Source organism: Electrophorus electricus, chromosome 1 (genome assembly GCF_041902795.1).
Source record: "Electrophorus electricus isolate QZ-2024a chromosome 1, ASM4190279v1, whole genome shotgun sequence".
Lineage (NCBI taxonomy): Eukaryota > Metazoa > Chordata > Actinopteri > Gymnotiformes > Gymnotidae > Electrophorus > Electrophorus electricus.
The window spans coordinates 9,165,070-9,181,776 of NC_137497.1; the positions used below are offsets into that span (position 1 = coordinate 9,165,070).

At 39.3% G+C, this 16,707-nt stretch overlaps 3 protein-coding genes across 4 annotated transcripts in view; all 3 read right to left on the bottom strand.

The window, feature by feature from the left end:
- The window catches only part of LOC113569406 (NACHT, LRR and PYD domains-containing protein 3-like), a 429,360-nt gene that overhangs the window by 160,697 nt on the left and 251,956 nt on the right, over positions 1-16,707 (bottom strand). The window lies entirely within an intron of this gene.
- On the bottom strand, positions 146-5,847 carry LOC113569176 (ribonuclease inhibitor-like). Its single transcript, XM_081711327.1, has 4 exons — positions 5,548-5,847; positions 3,983-4,155; positions 2,946-3,119; positions 146-997 (listed from the first exon to the last, which is right to left on the bottom strand). Exons 2-4 carry the CDS (start codon positions 4,036-4,038, stop codon positions 841-843), a joined length of 387 nt encoding a protein of 128 aa, XP_081567453.1. The 5' UTR covers positions 4,039-4,155; positions 5,548-5,847; the 3' UTR covers positions 146-840.
- On the bottom strand, positions 6,248-10,565 carry LOC145643349 (protein NLRC3-like). The gene is made up of 6 exons (XM_081711350.1): positions 10,493-10,565; positions 8,683-8,805; positions 8,426-8,569; positions 8,162-8,212; positions 7,127-7,682; positions 6,248-7,039 (listed from the first exon to the last, which is right to left on the bottom strand). The coding sequence occupies exons 4-6, from the start codon at positions 8,203-8,205 to the stop codon at positions 6,248-6,250; spliced, it is 1,392 nt and encodes a 463-aa protein (XP_081567476.1). The 5' UTR covers positions 8,206-8,212; positions 8,426-8,569; positions 8,683-8,805; positions 10,493-10,565.

Genomic DNA, 16,707 nt, shown 5'->3' on the forward strand with positions numbered 1-16,707 from the left:
CTCTCTATGTATCTCTCTCTCTCTCTCTCTCTCTCTCACACACACACACACACACACACACACAAATAATAATTGCTTAGAATTTAACATCAAATCTAAGAATTTAACTTGAAAATTCTGCTCTCTGATTTCAATAAAGGTTATTATTATTATTATTATTATTATTATTATTACTATTTTAAAAGTTTGAATACTTTAAGATATTAGCACTATATCTCTCTCACTCTGTGTAAAGAAAATATTTAAATCATAGACTGAAAGTTAATTTCAAAATTTGCAATTAAAGGGATGAAGGTGTTTATTGGGGCCAGAAGTTATGTTATACTGCAGCTACTGTACATCAATATTAACACATTAACCTGAACACACGTGGTAACGATTTGATATGACTGCTTTTACAGATTTTTACAGTTGTTAACAAACATTAACGTTAACAATTCTGGATTCACTGTTTCAAAACCATTCACACAGTTTGAACCACAGTGATTTATGTGGACTGAACTGTGTATTAGTTTTCATTATTTATCCATTTCTGCTGTTTTTAAATTTTTCTCTGTTTCTTTTTCTTTTTTTACACCTTTACACGTATTGTCCATGTCATGTGTTACATGTATTTTCTATGTGATGTCTTACCAGTATTATCTGTGTAATTACAGGGAGTAATATCACACATACATTCAGTAGGTCAAAAACACCACACACACACACACACACCCACACACACACACACACACACACACACACACACACCTGAGAGCAGGTTGTATTTGAGAGCACACTGTTTATTATCAGATCAGATCAAGGACAGGGGATTTGTACATATCTGAGTGTGTCCAGTGTTCAGTGGGGATCCTCCAGTCTAGCAGAGAGCAGCTTCACTCCTGACTCTCCTGGGTGGTTGTATGTCAGGTCCAGTTCTTTCAGCTGAGAGGGGTTTGACCTCAGAGCTGAAGCCAGAGAAGAACAGCCTTCCTCTGTGACCAAACAGTAAGACAGTCTGCAGAAAGGAGGGAGAAAGAGGAAAATGTGTTTGCACGTAGCAAACAGTAGAGTAAAGAAAAGTTTGCAATTAAAAACCATGAAACTGTAAACTTTTTTGTCTGGAAGGTTTTTAAATACATATATATTTTAAATATTTTTTAACGTTTTCATGATTAAAAAATTCTTCTTGATGTAATTATTCCCAATGTAATTAAACAATTTGTAATAATCATTGGTAGTCTTTTTGTTTCCATAGCAACAGAAGTGTGCAGACCTGCCACTGATCTCTTGTTGAAGTGTAAGACTGTTTTATTCTTTATGTTTAGCTGTTCTCCAGTTGTAGTCTAAGACTGTTTTGTGCTTTATGTTTAGCTGTTCTCCAGTTGTAGTCTAAGACTGTTTTGTGTTTTATGTTTAGCTGTTCTCCAGTTGTAGTCTAAGACTGTTTTGTGCTTTATGTTTAGCTGTTCTCCAGTTGTAGTCTAAGACTGTTTTGTGCTTTATGTTTAGCTGTTCTCCAGTTGTAGTCTAAGACTGTTTTGTGCTTTATGTTTAACTGTTCTCCAGTTGTAGTCTAAGACTGTTTTGTGCTTTATGTTTAACTGTTCTCCAGTTGTAGTCTAAGACTGTTTTGTGCTTTATGTTTAACTGTTCTCCAGTTGTAGTCTAAGACTGTTTTGTGCTTTATGTTTAACTGTTCTCCAGTTGTAATCTAAGACTGTTTTGCGCTTTAAAGGGATGACTAAATAAGGCAAATGAGGGGTCTATGTTTTCTAACCCTCCTTTATTTGATGAAACAGCTGCCAATCATGCCGCTTGCCCTAGAAACACTTGGAAACACCTGGTGATAGTCACCACCCCCTCCCCTTCCCCCTTCACACATAGGTGAAAATTGCTGTCACTCCAAGACAATGGTACTGCAATGGCCAATAGAAATCAATAAGGGGGGACTAATGCTCTATTCAGGAACACTTTTGTGTCAGTAACGTGCATTTTGAATTAACCAAAGGCTTGCATATTTTGGAGTTGCTTACGAAGGAACTGAACGCGTGTTTTTACGCAAAGAAGTGAGTACACAATTAAAGAACTTCACTAACACTTAACATGTCACACAATTGTTTTGAGAGTAATTGAATTTTCTATGACAAAATCTGAACTTATCCTATACCGGAAGAATGTTTTAAAAGGCAACTTAAAAAGGCAGGCACGTTTTTGTGGAAATTTACCCGAAAAACACGGTGTCTTCAGCATTAAATTTCTGGTAAACGGATGCATGTAGATGACTAAAAATTGGTAAGCAGGTATTTGTATTAGTCCTAAGAAATGTTATGTTGATAAATGTACTGTACTTTAAGAATATTTGATGTTATCAAGTAATTTATTTGAGTATGCCCGTTTGGGCTCACCCGCTGGCCCGCTAGGGGGCGTTGGTGCATAAGGGGGTTAACTGTTCTCCAGTTGGAATGTAAAACTGTTTTGTGATTCATGTTTAACTGTTCTTCAGTTGTACTCTAAGACTTTATGTTTCATTTTCAACATCGCTGTTTGTTATATTTATTTAGAGACCATTATTTTAATTTATAATTATTCACCAGAAAGGAGAACTGCAGAAAACTCTACCCTTAAACAATGAAGAAAATGGTAAATTAATTCATTCATTATAGTACTTTAAGACTCATTTATTGAAATTGAGATAATACGGACATTCATCCAGGGCACAGTTGACTTCACTATCCCAACATACATCACTATCCCATCATGCTTCACTATCCCATCACACATCACTGTACCATCATGCATCACTATCCCATCATATGACACTATCCCATCATGCTTCACTATCCCAACACGCATCACTGTCCCATAATGCATCTCTATCCTATCATACATCACTATCCCATCATGCATCACTATTCCATCTTTTCTTAACTTTCAATTCAGTAATAAATTCACAGAAAGTCCACCTGAGAATCTCCAGTTTACAGTGTGAACTCTTCAGTGCAGCAGACAGCTGCTCCACTCCTGAATCCTGAGTGTCACAATTGCTGAGGTGCAGATCTCTCAGGAAGGACTTTGCTGATGTCACAACAGAGAAGGGACTTTTGCTGCTGTATGCTGTGAGATTATAGCCTGTAAGACTGCAAAGACAGAGAAAATAAGTTTAGTGTTAAAACTGTGTGAAATTAAGGCACATAGAAATAACAAACAACATTCTGTTAACAATAATTATTCATTAATTGCTATTTTTTTTTTACATGAATTGCATACATGTATAATTTCTGTAGACTAAACAATCAAGTGATAAAAAATAAATAGTGAAAGACAGGAAAATTTGCAGACAAAACAAATGAAAAAATAATTATGAAAAAACTCGATGCTCTATGGTTAAGGAACTTGACTTGTAATCAGAAGGTTGCCAGTTCAAGCCCAGTTTATGTTGCTTCTACATTCTTCATGTTTAATTTCAAACACCAACATTGCACTTGTCCAATGTATTAACTTCACCCAGCCTAGATTTTACATTTGTATAATTGAACCTATAATGATAACTGCCTTGTAATTGCTAATTGCTTCTAACCTTGTTACAACACCTTAATTTTTATTATTTAGCCTAATTAAGTTCCAATATTTTGAGTTCAAATTAAGTTAAACAATTGGCCTCTTACTACAGTATTTTTTAATATTACCTTTATAAAATATTCCTTCAGGTTTTTGTTTGTAAAATATTATTTTTCATTCCGGAAAGAACTGACAGAAAGCTTACCTGAGTATCTCCACTTTACAGTGTCTCACCTGAGTATCTCCAGTTTACAGTGTGCTCACCTGAGAATCTCCAGTTTACAGTGTCTCACATGAGTATCTCCAGTTTACATTGTGATCACCTGAGTATCTCCAGTTTACAGTGTCTCACCTGAGCATCTCCAGTTTACATTATGCTCACCTGAGCATTTCTAGTTTACATTGTGCTCACCTGAGTATCTCCAGTTTACATTGTGCTCACCTGAGTATCTCCAGTTTACAATGTGAACTCTTCAACCCATCAGAAAGCAGCTTCATTTCTTCATCTTTTGGTTGCTGATATTGATAAACAGTTCTCTCAGGGGGGAATTTAATGATGCCAAAGTGGAAAATAGAGCTTTACACAAATCTGTGTCGAGATTACAGTTATGTAGTCTGCAAACACAGATAAAAGCAAATTTAAACAGGGTCTGAGAAATCAAATTTCACAGAAATGATTTGAACAGCTTGAGAAAGAAAACAAGAAAACAAGCAAGTCAGTCTAAACAAACTAGTATCAGAGATATTGAATTAAAAAACACACAGTTAATTAAATTAATCTCTAATACGTATTATTACCTATTATTCACTTTTTGTTATATAAATAAAATCAATAAAAAAGAGCTACAAAGAACTAGAACTAGACAGAACTAATCAATGTCTGAAAGAGCCTGGAGCAAGTTTGTTAAACAGAAACTCGGGCCTCACAATAATTAGATCTATAATATTAATTAATGAGTCAACAAATCTTGGGTAATTTATAAAAGTATTACTACACAACACATAGATTATTAGAAAAGTGATGTGACTGCATACAAGGAATTAAAACTAAAGTAACAGTTAAAATTATGAGATAACTAAGATATAGTGACAGAACGTATTGATCACATCACATTCGGACTGCCCTCTACCACATGAAATTAAAGGCATAAACAACCAAGACCCACTGTAATCAGATCATCAAACCACAGTCAGAAGTGGTCAGAGATGGATCTTGATTGCATTTAATACAAGTGAAAGTGAAAGTGTATCTGCATACACAAATGGAAACCCATCTGCTCGCTGACTGCAAAAATTACATCTGCTGCCAGTCAAAGCCTTCTTCTGCACCAAGGCAGATGGGACTGACAATCATTACAGAGAGGAACAAATTAGTGTATGAACAGATCCCTGTCTGTCATACCAGCTAGATCATCATGTCCTGGAAAAGTCCTGGAAAATGATCTCTAGAAAATAGTGAGAACCTTGACTGTTTATGCATAGTCACATACCTCCCATTAACACTCATTAAGACTAGTTTTAATTCACAGACACATACCTCCCAATATATATATATATATATATATATATATATATATATATATATATATATATATATATATATATATATATGTCATGTTAGTAAAATGTAAAAATGTTGTTTAGTAAAAGCCTTTGTAAGTGAATCACATTCTGGGCTACACTGACAGAAAGAGGGAAGAGACAAAAATGTAAAAAAAAAAAATATTTAAAAAATATTTAAAAACTAAGGGATATTTTCATATTAAAATACATCAAATGATTTTGCTGGTTCTATTTTGCCACCTTGTGGTGTGTTGTGGAGTGAGAGAGTTGAGGGAATACTGGACAATATGGAGGGACACCAAATAAAAAAGGTCTGGGAACAGCTAATCCAGGCTATCAACTCTAAAGCTATGAGGCTTCTTCCATGAGACTGAATGACAGATTTAGCCATCAGTACTCAATTACTAATAGAAATTATTAAATAAATAATAGTTAAACACTCACAGAGCCTTCCCACAGTTTGTAGCAGCTGGGATCAGTCTCCTGTATCCCTCCTCTGATGTGTTGTATTTCTTCAAGTCCAACTCATCCAGCACCTCCTCTGAGGTCAGAATGTAGGCTAGTGCTGAACACTGTCCAGAGCGTCTCTCCTGAGTGTTTCTCTGATTGTACATAGTCCTGAAACTCTCTGGCTGGTCTTTCATTTCAGACAGACAGAGGAACAGGTTGATGGATCTCTCATGGGGCAGGTCCTCTGTTCGTATTTGATCTTTGATGTACTGGACTATGTCCGTGATGCTCTCCGGGCTGCTGTGTGTGTGTGTCAGTAGGCCTTGTAGAAGTCTCTGATTGGACTCCAGCAAGAAACGGAGGAAAAGGTCCAGGTGTCCATTCTGACTCTTTAAGGCTTTATCCACTACTATGATCAGCAGCTCATGGAGAGAAACATTCTCAGATCTGCAACTGGACTGTAGCTGAAAATCCTGCAGTGCTGTTATGTTATTGCTGATAAAGCAGTGAAACACATAGAGAGCAGCCAGGAACTCCTGAAAGCTCAGATGTACAAAGCAGTAGATCTTCCTTTGGTAAAGCACAGTTTCCTCCCTAAAGATCTGAGTGCAGATCCCAGAGTACACAGAGGCCTCAGTGACATCAATTCCACAGTCTCTCAGGTCCTCTTCATAGAACAACATGTTTCCCTTCATCAGATGTTGAAAACCAGTTTAGCCAGTTTCAGAATCATGGATCTGTTGGATTCTAGATGTTTCTTTTGATCTCTTTCCTTTTCCCCCTCATATTTCTCATTCTTCATGTTTATCTGTGTGTGCAGGGATTGTATGTACATCTCAGCCAGAGTTTTGGGGATTTCTGTATGAGTTTGTTTTAATATTTCCTGAAGCACAGTGGCTGAGATCCAACAGAAGACTGGTATATGACACATGATGTGGAGACTCTTTGCTGTCTTTATGTGTGAGATGATTTTCTCAGCTTGGTCTTGGTCACTGATTCTCTTACTGAAGTACTCCTCCTTCTGTGGGTCAGTGAATCCCTGTATTTCTGTCACACGGTTGATGTACTGAGGAGGAATTTGATTGGCTGCTGCTGGTCGGGAGGTTATCCAGATAAGAGCAGAGGGAAACAGCTCTCCTTTGATGAGGTTTGACATTAGTACACCCACTGATGTCGTCATGCTTATGTCAGACACTTTATTACACTGGCAAAAGTTCAGTGGAGTTCTGCTTTCATCCAGGCCATCAAAGATGAACACAACTTTGCGCACATCATATATCTTTGGGTCCAGGTCTTTTATCTCAGGGTGGAAGTTACAAAGGAGTCTATGCAGGTCACATTTAATCAGATTCAATTCCCGGAATGGAAGCACAAACATGAAATCTACATCCTGATTCGCTTTTCCCTTGGCCCAGTCCAGAATGAACTTCTGCACAGAAACAGTTTTCCCAATGCCTGCAATGCCTTTAGTCAGCACAATTTTGAGCTTTGGCACTTCTGGGCCTTTAGCTTCTTTTGGTTCTGTGTGTCTGAGACCTTCAGCCATCACAGCTCTGTTATGCTCTTCCTCCACGTCTACTTCAGGACCTTGTACAGGTTTAAAGATCTCTGAGCAGTGGATTGGAGTGTCTTGTACCAGTTGTTTCCTGAGTGTTTTCTTCATCTGCAAAACCTCATGTTCTTCATTCACTCCTTCTCTCTCTCCCTCTATGATGTACAGTTGTGTGTAAACCCTGTTCAGGAGAGTTTTATTCTCTTGTGATTTGAGTCCCTCAAATAAACTCTCATATTTGTTCTTCATGCTGGTTTTGTGTGTGTGTAAGACTATGTGCAGGACATCATCCACTGGTGTCTGAGGGTCCTGCTGTATGGACTCTTCCATGTCTTTGTGTGGGTGTAAAACAGGACTGGTTCTGGATCTCTTTCTGCACTGGGTACAGGCAAAGTCTCCTGATGGAGCAGACTGGTGCCAGAAGCTGCTGATACACTGTCTGCAAAGCTTGTGTCCACAGGTGATGGAGACTGGATCTGTCAGAACCTGCTCACACACTGCACACCTGGACACCTGGAGGAGATCATCATCATACACTCCACACCTGGACACCTGGAGGAGATTATCCCTCCCCCTGCTAACAGAGACAAAGGAGAAAAGGAGGATGAGAGGAAGAGAAGAGATTCATAAAATACAAGACAGGAAGAGATGGAGAAATACACACACATCATAACACTATGTAGTACAGTCAGACTGAGAGCATATATACACCAACAGTCAGTAACCTCATACAGTAATGATGTTAATAATAAGACTATACACAATCATCAAAAATGAGAAAATTAGTATTAGAAAAATTAGAATATATTTTATATTTATGGACTGATCAAATAATGTATATTATTTAGTATTAGAATATGATCAGAAAATACAATCATTTTTATCCTCTCTTAGGAAAGTAGTTCAGGGACAAACAGCCCAGAGAAGACAGTGTGCTTTATTCTATCAAGTCACAAACACTTCAAAGCATTTCAAAGAAACACAATTGTTCTGACCCAGACAAAATACAGACACCATAGACACATGAATCTGCAGAACCTCTCCACTGGCACCCACTTAGATAGATGAAGATTCCTCAGGGTCTCAAGGTGAGGAGACATGTAAGCTCTAGGTATGTATAAGATGAAATTTAATGTCAATATAGAGGTATTAACAGTAAGAATCATGTAAGCTCTGGATAGGTATAAGATGACATTTAGTGGTGATATAGAGGTATTAACAGTAGGTGTTTACAAGACTAAAGCATTTAATTTTATTCCTTCAGGTGCCTTACAGTCAATGTCAGTGTCTCTCTTAGTGAGATTATATTTACTGTCTTACATTCAGTGTCTCTCTGACTGAGATGATATTTACTGCCTTACAGTCAGTGTCTCTGACTGTAAGGGTTCCTCAGGAGGGTTCCTCGTGGACCAGTCACTCTTCATAGACACAAAGCTGGGTGCTGGAGACTCTGCTCTCTTTACCCTAATGAAGATGCGGTAAGTGTTGAGTAATTACATCCTTCACTACATCTCATTTATTCTGAATATTCCCTCTTCCTGTTTACTCAGATTAAGTGCTGATGGAAAGATCCTCACTTTGGGATAGAGGTTCCTCCTCCACTGCTGGTGTTATGAGGCTCCATCATGGAGTTGGTCCTCTTCACACACACAGCTGGACACTGGAGATGCTGCTCTCTGCTCCTTGTCAACAGTTCATCCCTAAATAATAGGAGCAGGACACTGAAACACTGATTATAATGAACCTGATGTCACTGCAGTGTGAATGTTTCTGGTTCATGACACTATTACCCTTCTTCTGGAGCTCTTAAATATAGTGTTCTACATGTACTCCAACATTTATTTGACACTTGTAATCACGTTACATTAGTGCCATCTTGTGGCGAGTTATCTAACTGCGTATTGACCAGCTTTCTACCAACGTTCTGCTTAGATTTTACGTTCAGATCAAACGGAGCAAAGATAAGTGTGATTTAAAGTCAGATTTAAAGTGTGATTTTCATTAACAAAATCTGTATACAGTAACTTCACATGAAAATGTTAAATATTAATAATTGAATCTACATTTAATTCAAGTGTTAAGGGCAAAGTCAGATTCTTAAAAAATATATGAATATCAGTGAATGTAAGATTCTACTGGTATCATTGTCCAGTAGACCACACATTGCTTTACTCCTTTAACAGCTATTATACTGTTAGCCTGTATAATGTATTCATGAGAATAAATTCTAAAACCATATTTTATTACACCTTTTATTATACCTTTACACATTTTGAAAAATGTTGTAATGGATGTTGTTGTTCTTTTAATAACCTTAAATGTGGAGATGCTAATAATAACTGCAGCCACACTGGACATATGGTTGAGCATAAAATATACAGCAAATCAAGACCAAACACATCAGAGGAAAAGTATCCAAATAACTCAAAATTAAAGTCTCAGTTTTAGAAGCGTCACAGTGAGGAGTGAGATAAAGGGTCAGCAACTCTACATGTCCCTAGAAAAAAACGTTAAACACTGCACCTGACGAGGCTGAGCTGATCATCACAGCCGTGATACCCATTAAGGATCAATTGTTCCACCAACTATTGTACTCTTAAAACAAAATACATCCCCAAGAAGACAAAACATCCCCAATGTTTAATGATCATGAAAAGGACCTTAATAAATAGATACAAGTCTGTTTATTGTATTCTAAAAACAACACAAGAGAAACTGATCAAATCAAACTGCTGTAAGGTGTATAAGTTTTCTGGAGTTCTCTCTCAACTTATCTGTCTGTTGCAGTTTACACGTCATTACATTTAAACAGTGCACACCTTTAACATCCTGAAATAATTTGAACATTAGCACAAAACTGAACTGAAATGTATCTGAAATGTAAATGGTTGATTGTGCTAATAAGTGGAATCAAATCTTATTTGGTCATTGAAACTTCACCCTTCGATTCTCGACTCAGTGAGCATTTAAGAGGTAAAAACAGAACAAGTTGGATAACATTTCTCAAGCACCAAAAACACCCATCAGCTGTTCCTACAACTACTGGTTGACTCTGTGAAACAAACCAGATTCCTGTGTGGTAACTATTGAATGTTGGCTACAATGGGCAGGATTGTGATGAAGAAAAGTTACTGTGACTCTCTTCACCAGCCCTACGAATCATCTGACCATGACTCCACAAATGATCAAGCCTCTCTTCATCACCATCAATGGGACAGTTTCAAGAGGCACTGTGCTGTGTTTAACTCTTATGTGATCTACAGAACTTCAGACTGTACTTTAGAACAAATGTATTCAGTAGTTCAATAATACATTTGAACATAATTGCAACATCAGTGACATCTGTATTAATTAACTGAACAAGAGACAGTCAATCTGAGTTTTTACCTGTACACCTGTACACACACTCTCTGTTTCTTCACTGGAGTCCACCTGTACACACACTCTCAGTTTCTGTCTGAACAATAATCTAGCTGCACGTTTTTCTCTTTAGAAGGAATCAAACCAGTATGAGCACATTTCAGTCCCATTACATCACAAGAGTAGAAGAACAAGTCTTGTCTTGTTATAATTATCAAATATCCCTGTGTGTGTGTGTTTATACCATATTTCCCTCTGTGTGTGTGTGTGTGTATACAATATCTCCATGTGTGTGTGTTTATACTATATCTCCCTCTCTGTCTGTGTTTATACCATATTCAAGTTTCAAGTTTCAAGTTCGGTTTATTCGTCAGATACATAGTCATACACAGTGTAACGTGCAGTGAAATGGTGGAGAGTGCTCTGTCCAAACTGAGGAAGAGAAACAGGGGTGCATCGAGAAAAATATATATATGCAGATAAATATATATATTCTATGTATATACAAAAATATATTAACAATGTATGTACAATATATGTATATTATGATTATATACACAATGTACAATAACGCGCAGTGAAATGGTGGAGAGTGCTCTGTCCAAACTGAGGAAGAGAAACAGGGGTGCATAGAGAAAAATATATATATGCAGATAAATATATATATTCTATGTATATACAAAAATATATTAACAATGTATGTACAATATATGTATATTATGATTATATACACAATGTACAATAACGCGCAGTGAAATGGTGGAGAGTGCTCTGTCCAAACTGGGGAAGAGAAACAGGGGTGCATAGAGAAAAATATATATATGCAGATAAATATATATATATTCTATGTATGTACAAAAATATATTAACAATGTATGTACAATATATGTATATTATGATTATATACACAATGTACAATGTATATGGTTGGGTATATAGGTACACAATCTACAGAATGTACAGATCCATTTTGTATAATAACATATCTACAGTTGTTGTGTAACAGGGTAATTGAGTATAAATCTATATATACAGATGTACAGATATACAGTCATGTTACATGGTGGTGTTGGTCCCCACAGTTTATCAGTTTCCCTGATTCAGGGCCTGAATGGCCTGTGGGAAGAAGCTCCTCTTCAGCCTCTCTGTCTTGGTCTTCAGGGAGCGGAAGTGCCTCCCTGACCTCAACAGAGAGAAGAGTCTATTGTTGGGATGGGTGGGGTCCTTCACAATTTTCCTGGCCTTGGTCTGGCACCGCTTGTAGTAGATGGTCTGCAGGTCAGGAAGTTCCGTGTGAGTGATGCGCTCTGCTGAACGCACTACCCTTTGGAGTGCTTGTCTGTCCTGCTTGGTGCTATTCCCAAACCAGACTGTGATGTTTCCCGTGAGGATGCTCTCGATAGTGCAGGTGTAGAAGTTCAGCAGTACCTTGGAGGGCAGTCTGAAGTCTCTTAGGCATCTGAGGTGGTAAAGACGCTGACGAGCCTTCTTTGCCAGGGAGTTGGTATGGCAGAACCAGGACAGGTCCTGCGAGATGTGAACTCCAAGGTACCTGAAACTATCTACTCTCTCCACCGTGGTTCCACTGATCCTCACAGGTTGGTAGTGCCGCACCTGCTTCTTGCTGCAATCCACGATCAGCTCCTTTGTCTTACTGACGTTTAGGAGGAGATTATTTTCCTGGCACCAGTTTTCCAGGTGTTTAATCTCCTCCAGGTAGGTCCTCTCGTCGTTGTCCGAGATCAGACCCACGACAACGGTGTCGTCAGCAAACTTGACAATGATGTTAGAGCTGGAAGTGGCTGTGCAGTTGTAGGTGTACAGTGAGTAGAGCAGGGGGCTTAGGACACAACCCTGAGGAGCTCCAGTGCTGAGGGTGAGGGTGGATGAGGCGCAGTTGCCCACTCGTACTGATTGTGGTCTGTCTGTTAGGAAGTTGGAGATCCAGTCGCACAGGGATGTATGCAGTCCTAGATCTCCCAACTTAGTAGTGAGTAGGGAGGGGATGATAGTGTTAAATGCTGAACTGTAGTCGACAAATAGCATTTTAACATAATTTCCCCTCTCTTCGTCCAGGTGAGTCAGTGTAGTGTGGAGCAGATGTGCAATTGCATCGTCAGTGGAGCGGTTGTGGCGGTATGCAAATTGCAGTGGGTCCATGGAGGCTGGCAGTGAAGATGTGATGAAGTCTCTGACTAGCTTTTCAAAGCACTTCATCACGACTGATGTGAGGGCGACAGGGCGGTAGTCATTGAGGTCGGAGGGTCGAGGTTTCTTCGGGACGGGGACGATGGTGGACCGCTTGAAGCTGGACGGGATGATACCGAGCGTCAGGGAGAGATTGAAGATGTCGGTGAATACCAGGGCTAGCTGATCTGCGCAGGCTTTGAGGACCCTCCCGCAGATACCGTCTGGTCCCATCACCTTCCTGGTATTCACCCTTTTAAACACTCTCCTCACGTCACTCTCCCTCTGTGTGTGTGTTTGTGTGTGTGGGTGTGTTTATACCATATCTCTCTATGAGTGTTTGTTTATACAACATCTCCACAGAAACAGACATGGTGGGAACAGAAGACTCAGCAACAAACATGGACGCAGATCCAGAAAACAAGAGAAACAACCATAAGCACAAGACAGACACAAATACAAATATGTAAACACTATGAATACTGTAATAGGTGTATTAATACTGCGGGAGTTAACATCACTGTACAAGTGTTTAGATAACATTGGATGGGTAATGTTAGCAGTTCGGATCACTACACTAACAGTGTAGGTGTTCATTCAGCACTTCAGGTCACTACACTAACAGAGTAGCAGGTTGTTCTGTTTAGGTTCTCAGACACAACCACTTGTCATCACCAGAAACCAGTTTAGCTGCTTGAAAAGAATGAAACATTTTCTATCAACATGTGTTGTGTGAGACAGAGAGAGATCCATCATGTTGTAGTGCTGCTGTCACATATCTGTGTGAGAGAGAGAGATGGAGAGAGAGATAGCAGGGGTACAGAGAGAGAGATGGAGACAAAGAGCGAGAGAGACAGAGAGAGAGAGAAATTGAGGGAGTACAAAGAATGAGCACTCAGATGATTTGGCTTCAGTTCAAGTTCTGAATAACAGTTTGGAATTTGCACACAGCAGTTTTCATTACCAGAAACCAGTTCAGCTGGTCTGTCTTTTATCTTTTGACTCTGAACACCTCAGGGGAGCTGTTAGCATTTTAGCTCTGGAGCCAGAGTGAAGTGAAACTTTTCACCATGTGATGGAGCTACCCTCCACCACAGTGTTCATATGGACTCTGTATTAGAGATACACATATGCTGTGTATGTATATATTTATATATGTGTGCATATAAATTAACACACACAGGAATTGTTTGGTCAGACTTTATTGATGCAATTTATTGAGTGATGTGATTAACATGCACAGACTAAAGTGTTATTTAGTGTAAATACTTGTAAATACTAAATTTTCCTTTTTGAATATTTTTGTTTGATCTTTTTTTTTTTTTTTTTTTTTTTTTTTTTTTTCACTAGGAGCCAATAAACACATTTTCTTTTGTATCCACTTGGAATGTAACCAAAGAGAAGCTGGAATTATTTGGTGGGATACTGGTATTTGAAAAGGTGGGATATGATCCTGAGAAGCAAGGGAATTGCAGACAGCTCAGGACAAGAATAGTGATGGAGGAACCTTCAGCAGCAGGTCTGACAGCTGCAGCAGCAGGAGGACCAGCAAGGACAGAGTGAGGATGATGCTGAAGAAGGAGTCGGTGTTCAGATAGGAGGTGATGACGAGCAGAGAGTAGCACTGGGCTTCAGAAACTGCATCCCTTAACTCCAGATGATGACAGTGAGCACTTCTTGGCAACTTTCAGGCAGATTGCTAAAGTGCTAAAGTAATTTATTGATTGAAACACAGGGAATCCAAACTCATCCAATTCAAAAGCGAGCTGTGGTATTAGGTAACTGAGATGATAAAATATGCATAGATGTCATTGGGTTTCTATGGGAGCACCAGATGAATTTAAGTCTAGAAATCAGACTGAAGCAGGTTTTGAGTCTTCCTTGTTTTGGTGGGTTAATAAGAATGTTGACTGGATTAACTATATTTATTACAATCAACAACGATTTATTAAGTACACCTATGTTGCTTTGTCAGCTATTACTGAACAGTTACCAGCCTCCTCAATATTGACTTGGACAAATTATGTGGTTTTGGATATGCTGTTGGCTGAACGAGGGGTGTTTGTGTTATGTTTGGTGAGTTATGTTGTACATTTATTCCAAACAATACTGCTCCTAATGGTTCTATTACAAGAGTATTGTCCAAATTAGAGTCATTATGCAATGAATTAACCGAGAACATTGGTGTTGATAACAGTATTACTGGATGTGAGTGATGAGTGAGTGACGATGGTCAGTTGAGGAAGGCATGTGACCGAGGACGGGTAGGATCCCGGGTGTGCACTGGGACGATCTAACACAGGCACTGTGGCAGTACTGGCTTGAGCTCCTTGTGGCAGGCAAGTCCACGTATCCCTTGATGTATGGCCAGAACAAATGATTCGTCTGAGGGTTCGTCCTTTGTGCCTCAGTTTTGGAGGTGTGGCCTACATGTTCAGCAGTCTCATGAATGCAGTGGATGGGTTTTAATAAAGAGGAGCAGGAGAAATGAGGAAGGAGCTTTATCAAGTGTTTATTTTGTTTAATTTTTTTTTTTGTTTGTTGAGTAGTTTTTTCATTTATTTATTTACTTTTATGGCATTTAGCAGATGCTCTTATCCAGAGCGACTTACAAAAGTACTCTGCTGTATGGACAGCAAGTGGGGGTTCATTCCACTATCTTGGAGCCAGGACAGAAAATAGTCTTGATGCTTATCATCCACAAGACCTAAAGCGAGGGATTTCAAGCTGAGCCTTACTTGAGGTTCGAAGTACTCTAGGTACGGATCGGGCTTTGACCATTGACCTCATGTATGAAGGGGCTGGACCATTTTTGGCTTTGTAGGCAAGCATCAAGGTTTTAAATCTGATGTGCGCATCTACAGGGAGCCAATGAAGGGAGCGCATCAGTGGAGTAACATGTGAACTTTGGAAGATTGAAGACCAGTCGTGCTGCTGCATTATGGACAAGTTGTAGAGGTTTGATGGCTCTTAGAGAAAGACCAGCAAGTAGCGAGTTGCAGTAGTCTAGCTTTGAGATCACAAGAGACTGCACAAGCACGTGGACAACTTCCTGTGAGAGAAAGGGTCACATCCTTTGTATGTTACAAAGGAGGAATCTGCAAGACTGGAACAAGAGCTGAGAATGACAACTGGTTGTCCAAATTTATGCCCAGGCTACGGGCAGCTTTAGATGGTGATACCAGGGACTTCTCAAAGGAAACAGTGAGGTTATGCTAAGGGGTGAGAGTACCTGGAATGAACACAAGCTTGGTTTTAGGGTTGAGCTTCAAGTGGTGGGCTGTCATCCATGACGCGATGTCAGTTAAGCATGCTTATACACGTTTGAAGACCTGTGTGTCAGAGGGTGGAAAAGAAAGAAATAATTTTATGTCATCAGCATAGCAGTGGTAGGAGAAACCATGAGAAGATATTACATCACCAAGAGAATGAGTATACAAAGATTAGAGAAGGGGGCCCAATACTGAACCTTGTGGAACACCAGGGGAGAGTGTATACAGTCTGGATGTGGATCCTCTCCATGTCACCTGATAGGACCGTCCCTCCAGATGGTTTCAGTCCTATCTCCAAGCAGAGCCAGTCACACCAAGCCTGGAGAGAACAGAGAGAAGAACATTGTGGTTCACTGTGTCAAAGGCTGCTGAAAGGTCTAGAAGACTCAAAACAAATGACAGTTTGGCAACTTTAGCAAAATGAAGTTTCTCAGTCACTGCTATGAGGGCCATTTCTGTAGAATCTGCCAGTTTGTAGCCAGACTGATTGGTATTATGCAGCTGGTTCTGAGTGAGAAAAAGAGACAATTGATTATAAACTGCTTGTTCAAGGGCTTTTGAGAGGAAAGAGAGAAGTGATACTAGTCTGTAGTTGGTAACACTGGAGCTGTCAAGTGTGGCCTTCTTGAGGATTGGTACCACCCTGGCGGTTTTGAATGCAGTAGGCACATATCCAGAAGATAAGGAGTTGTTGATGATGACAGATGAAAGGAAGCAGATCTCTTGCGATTGTCAGGAACAGAAGGAATTGGATCCAGTGGACATGTAGTCAGATTGCTGGAA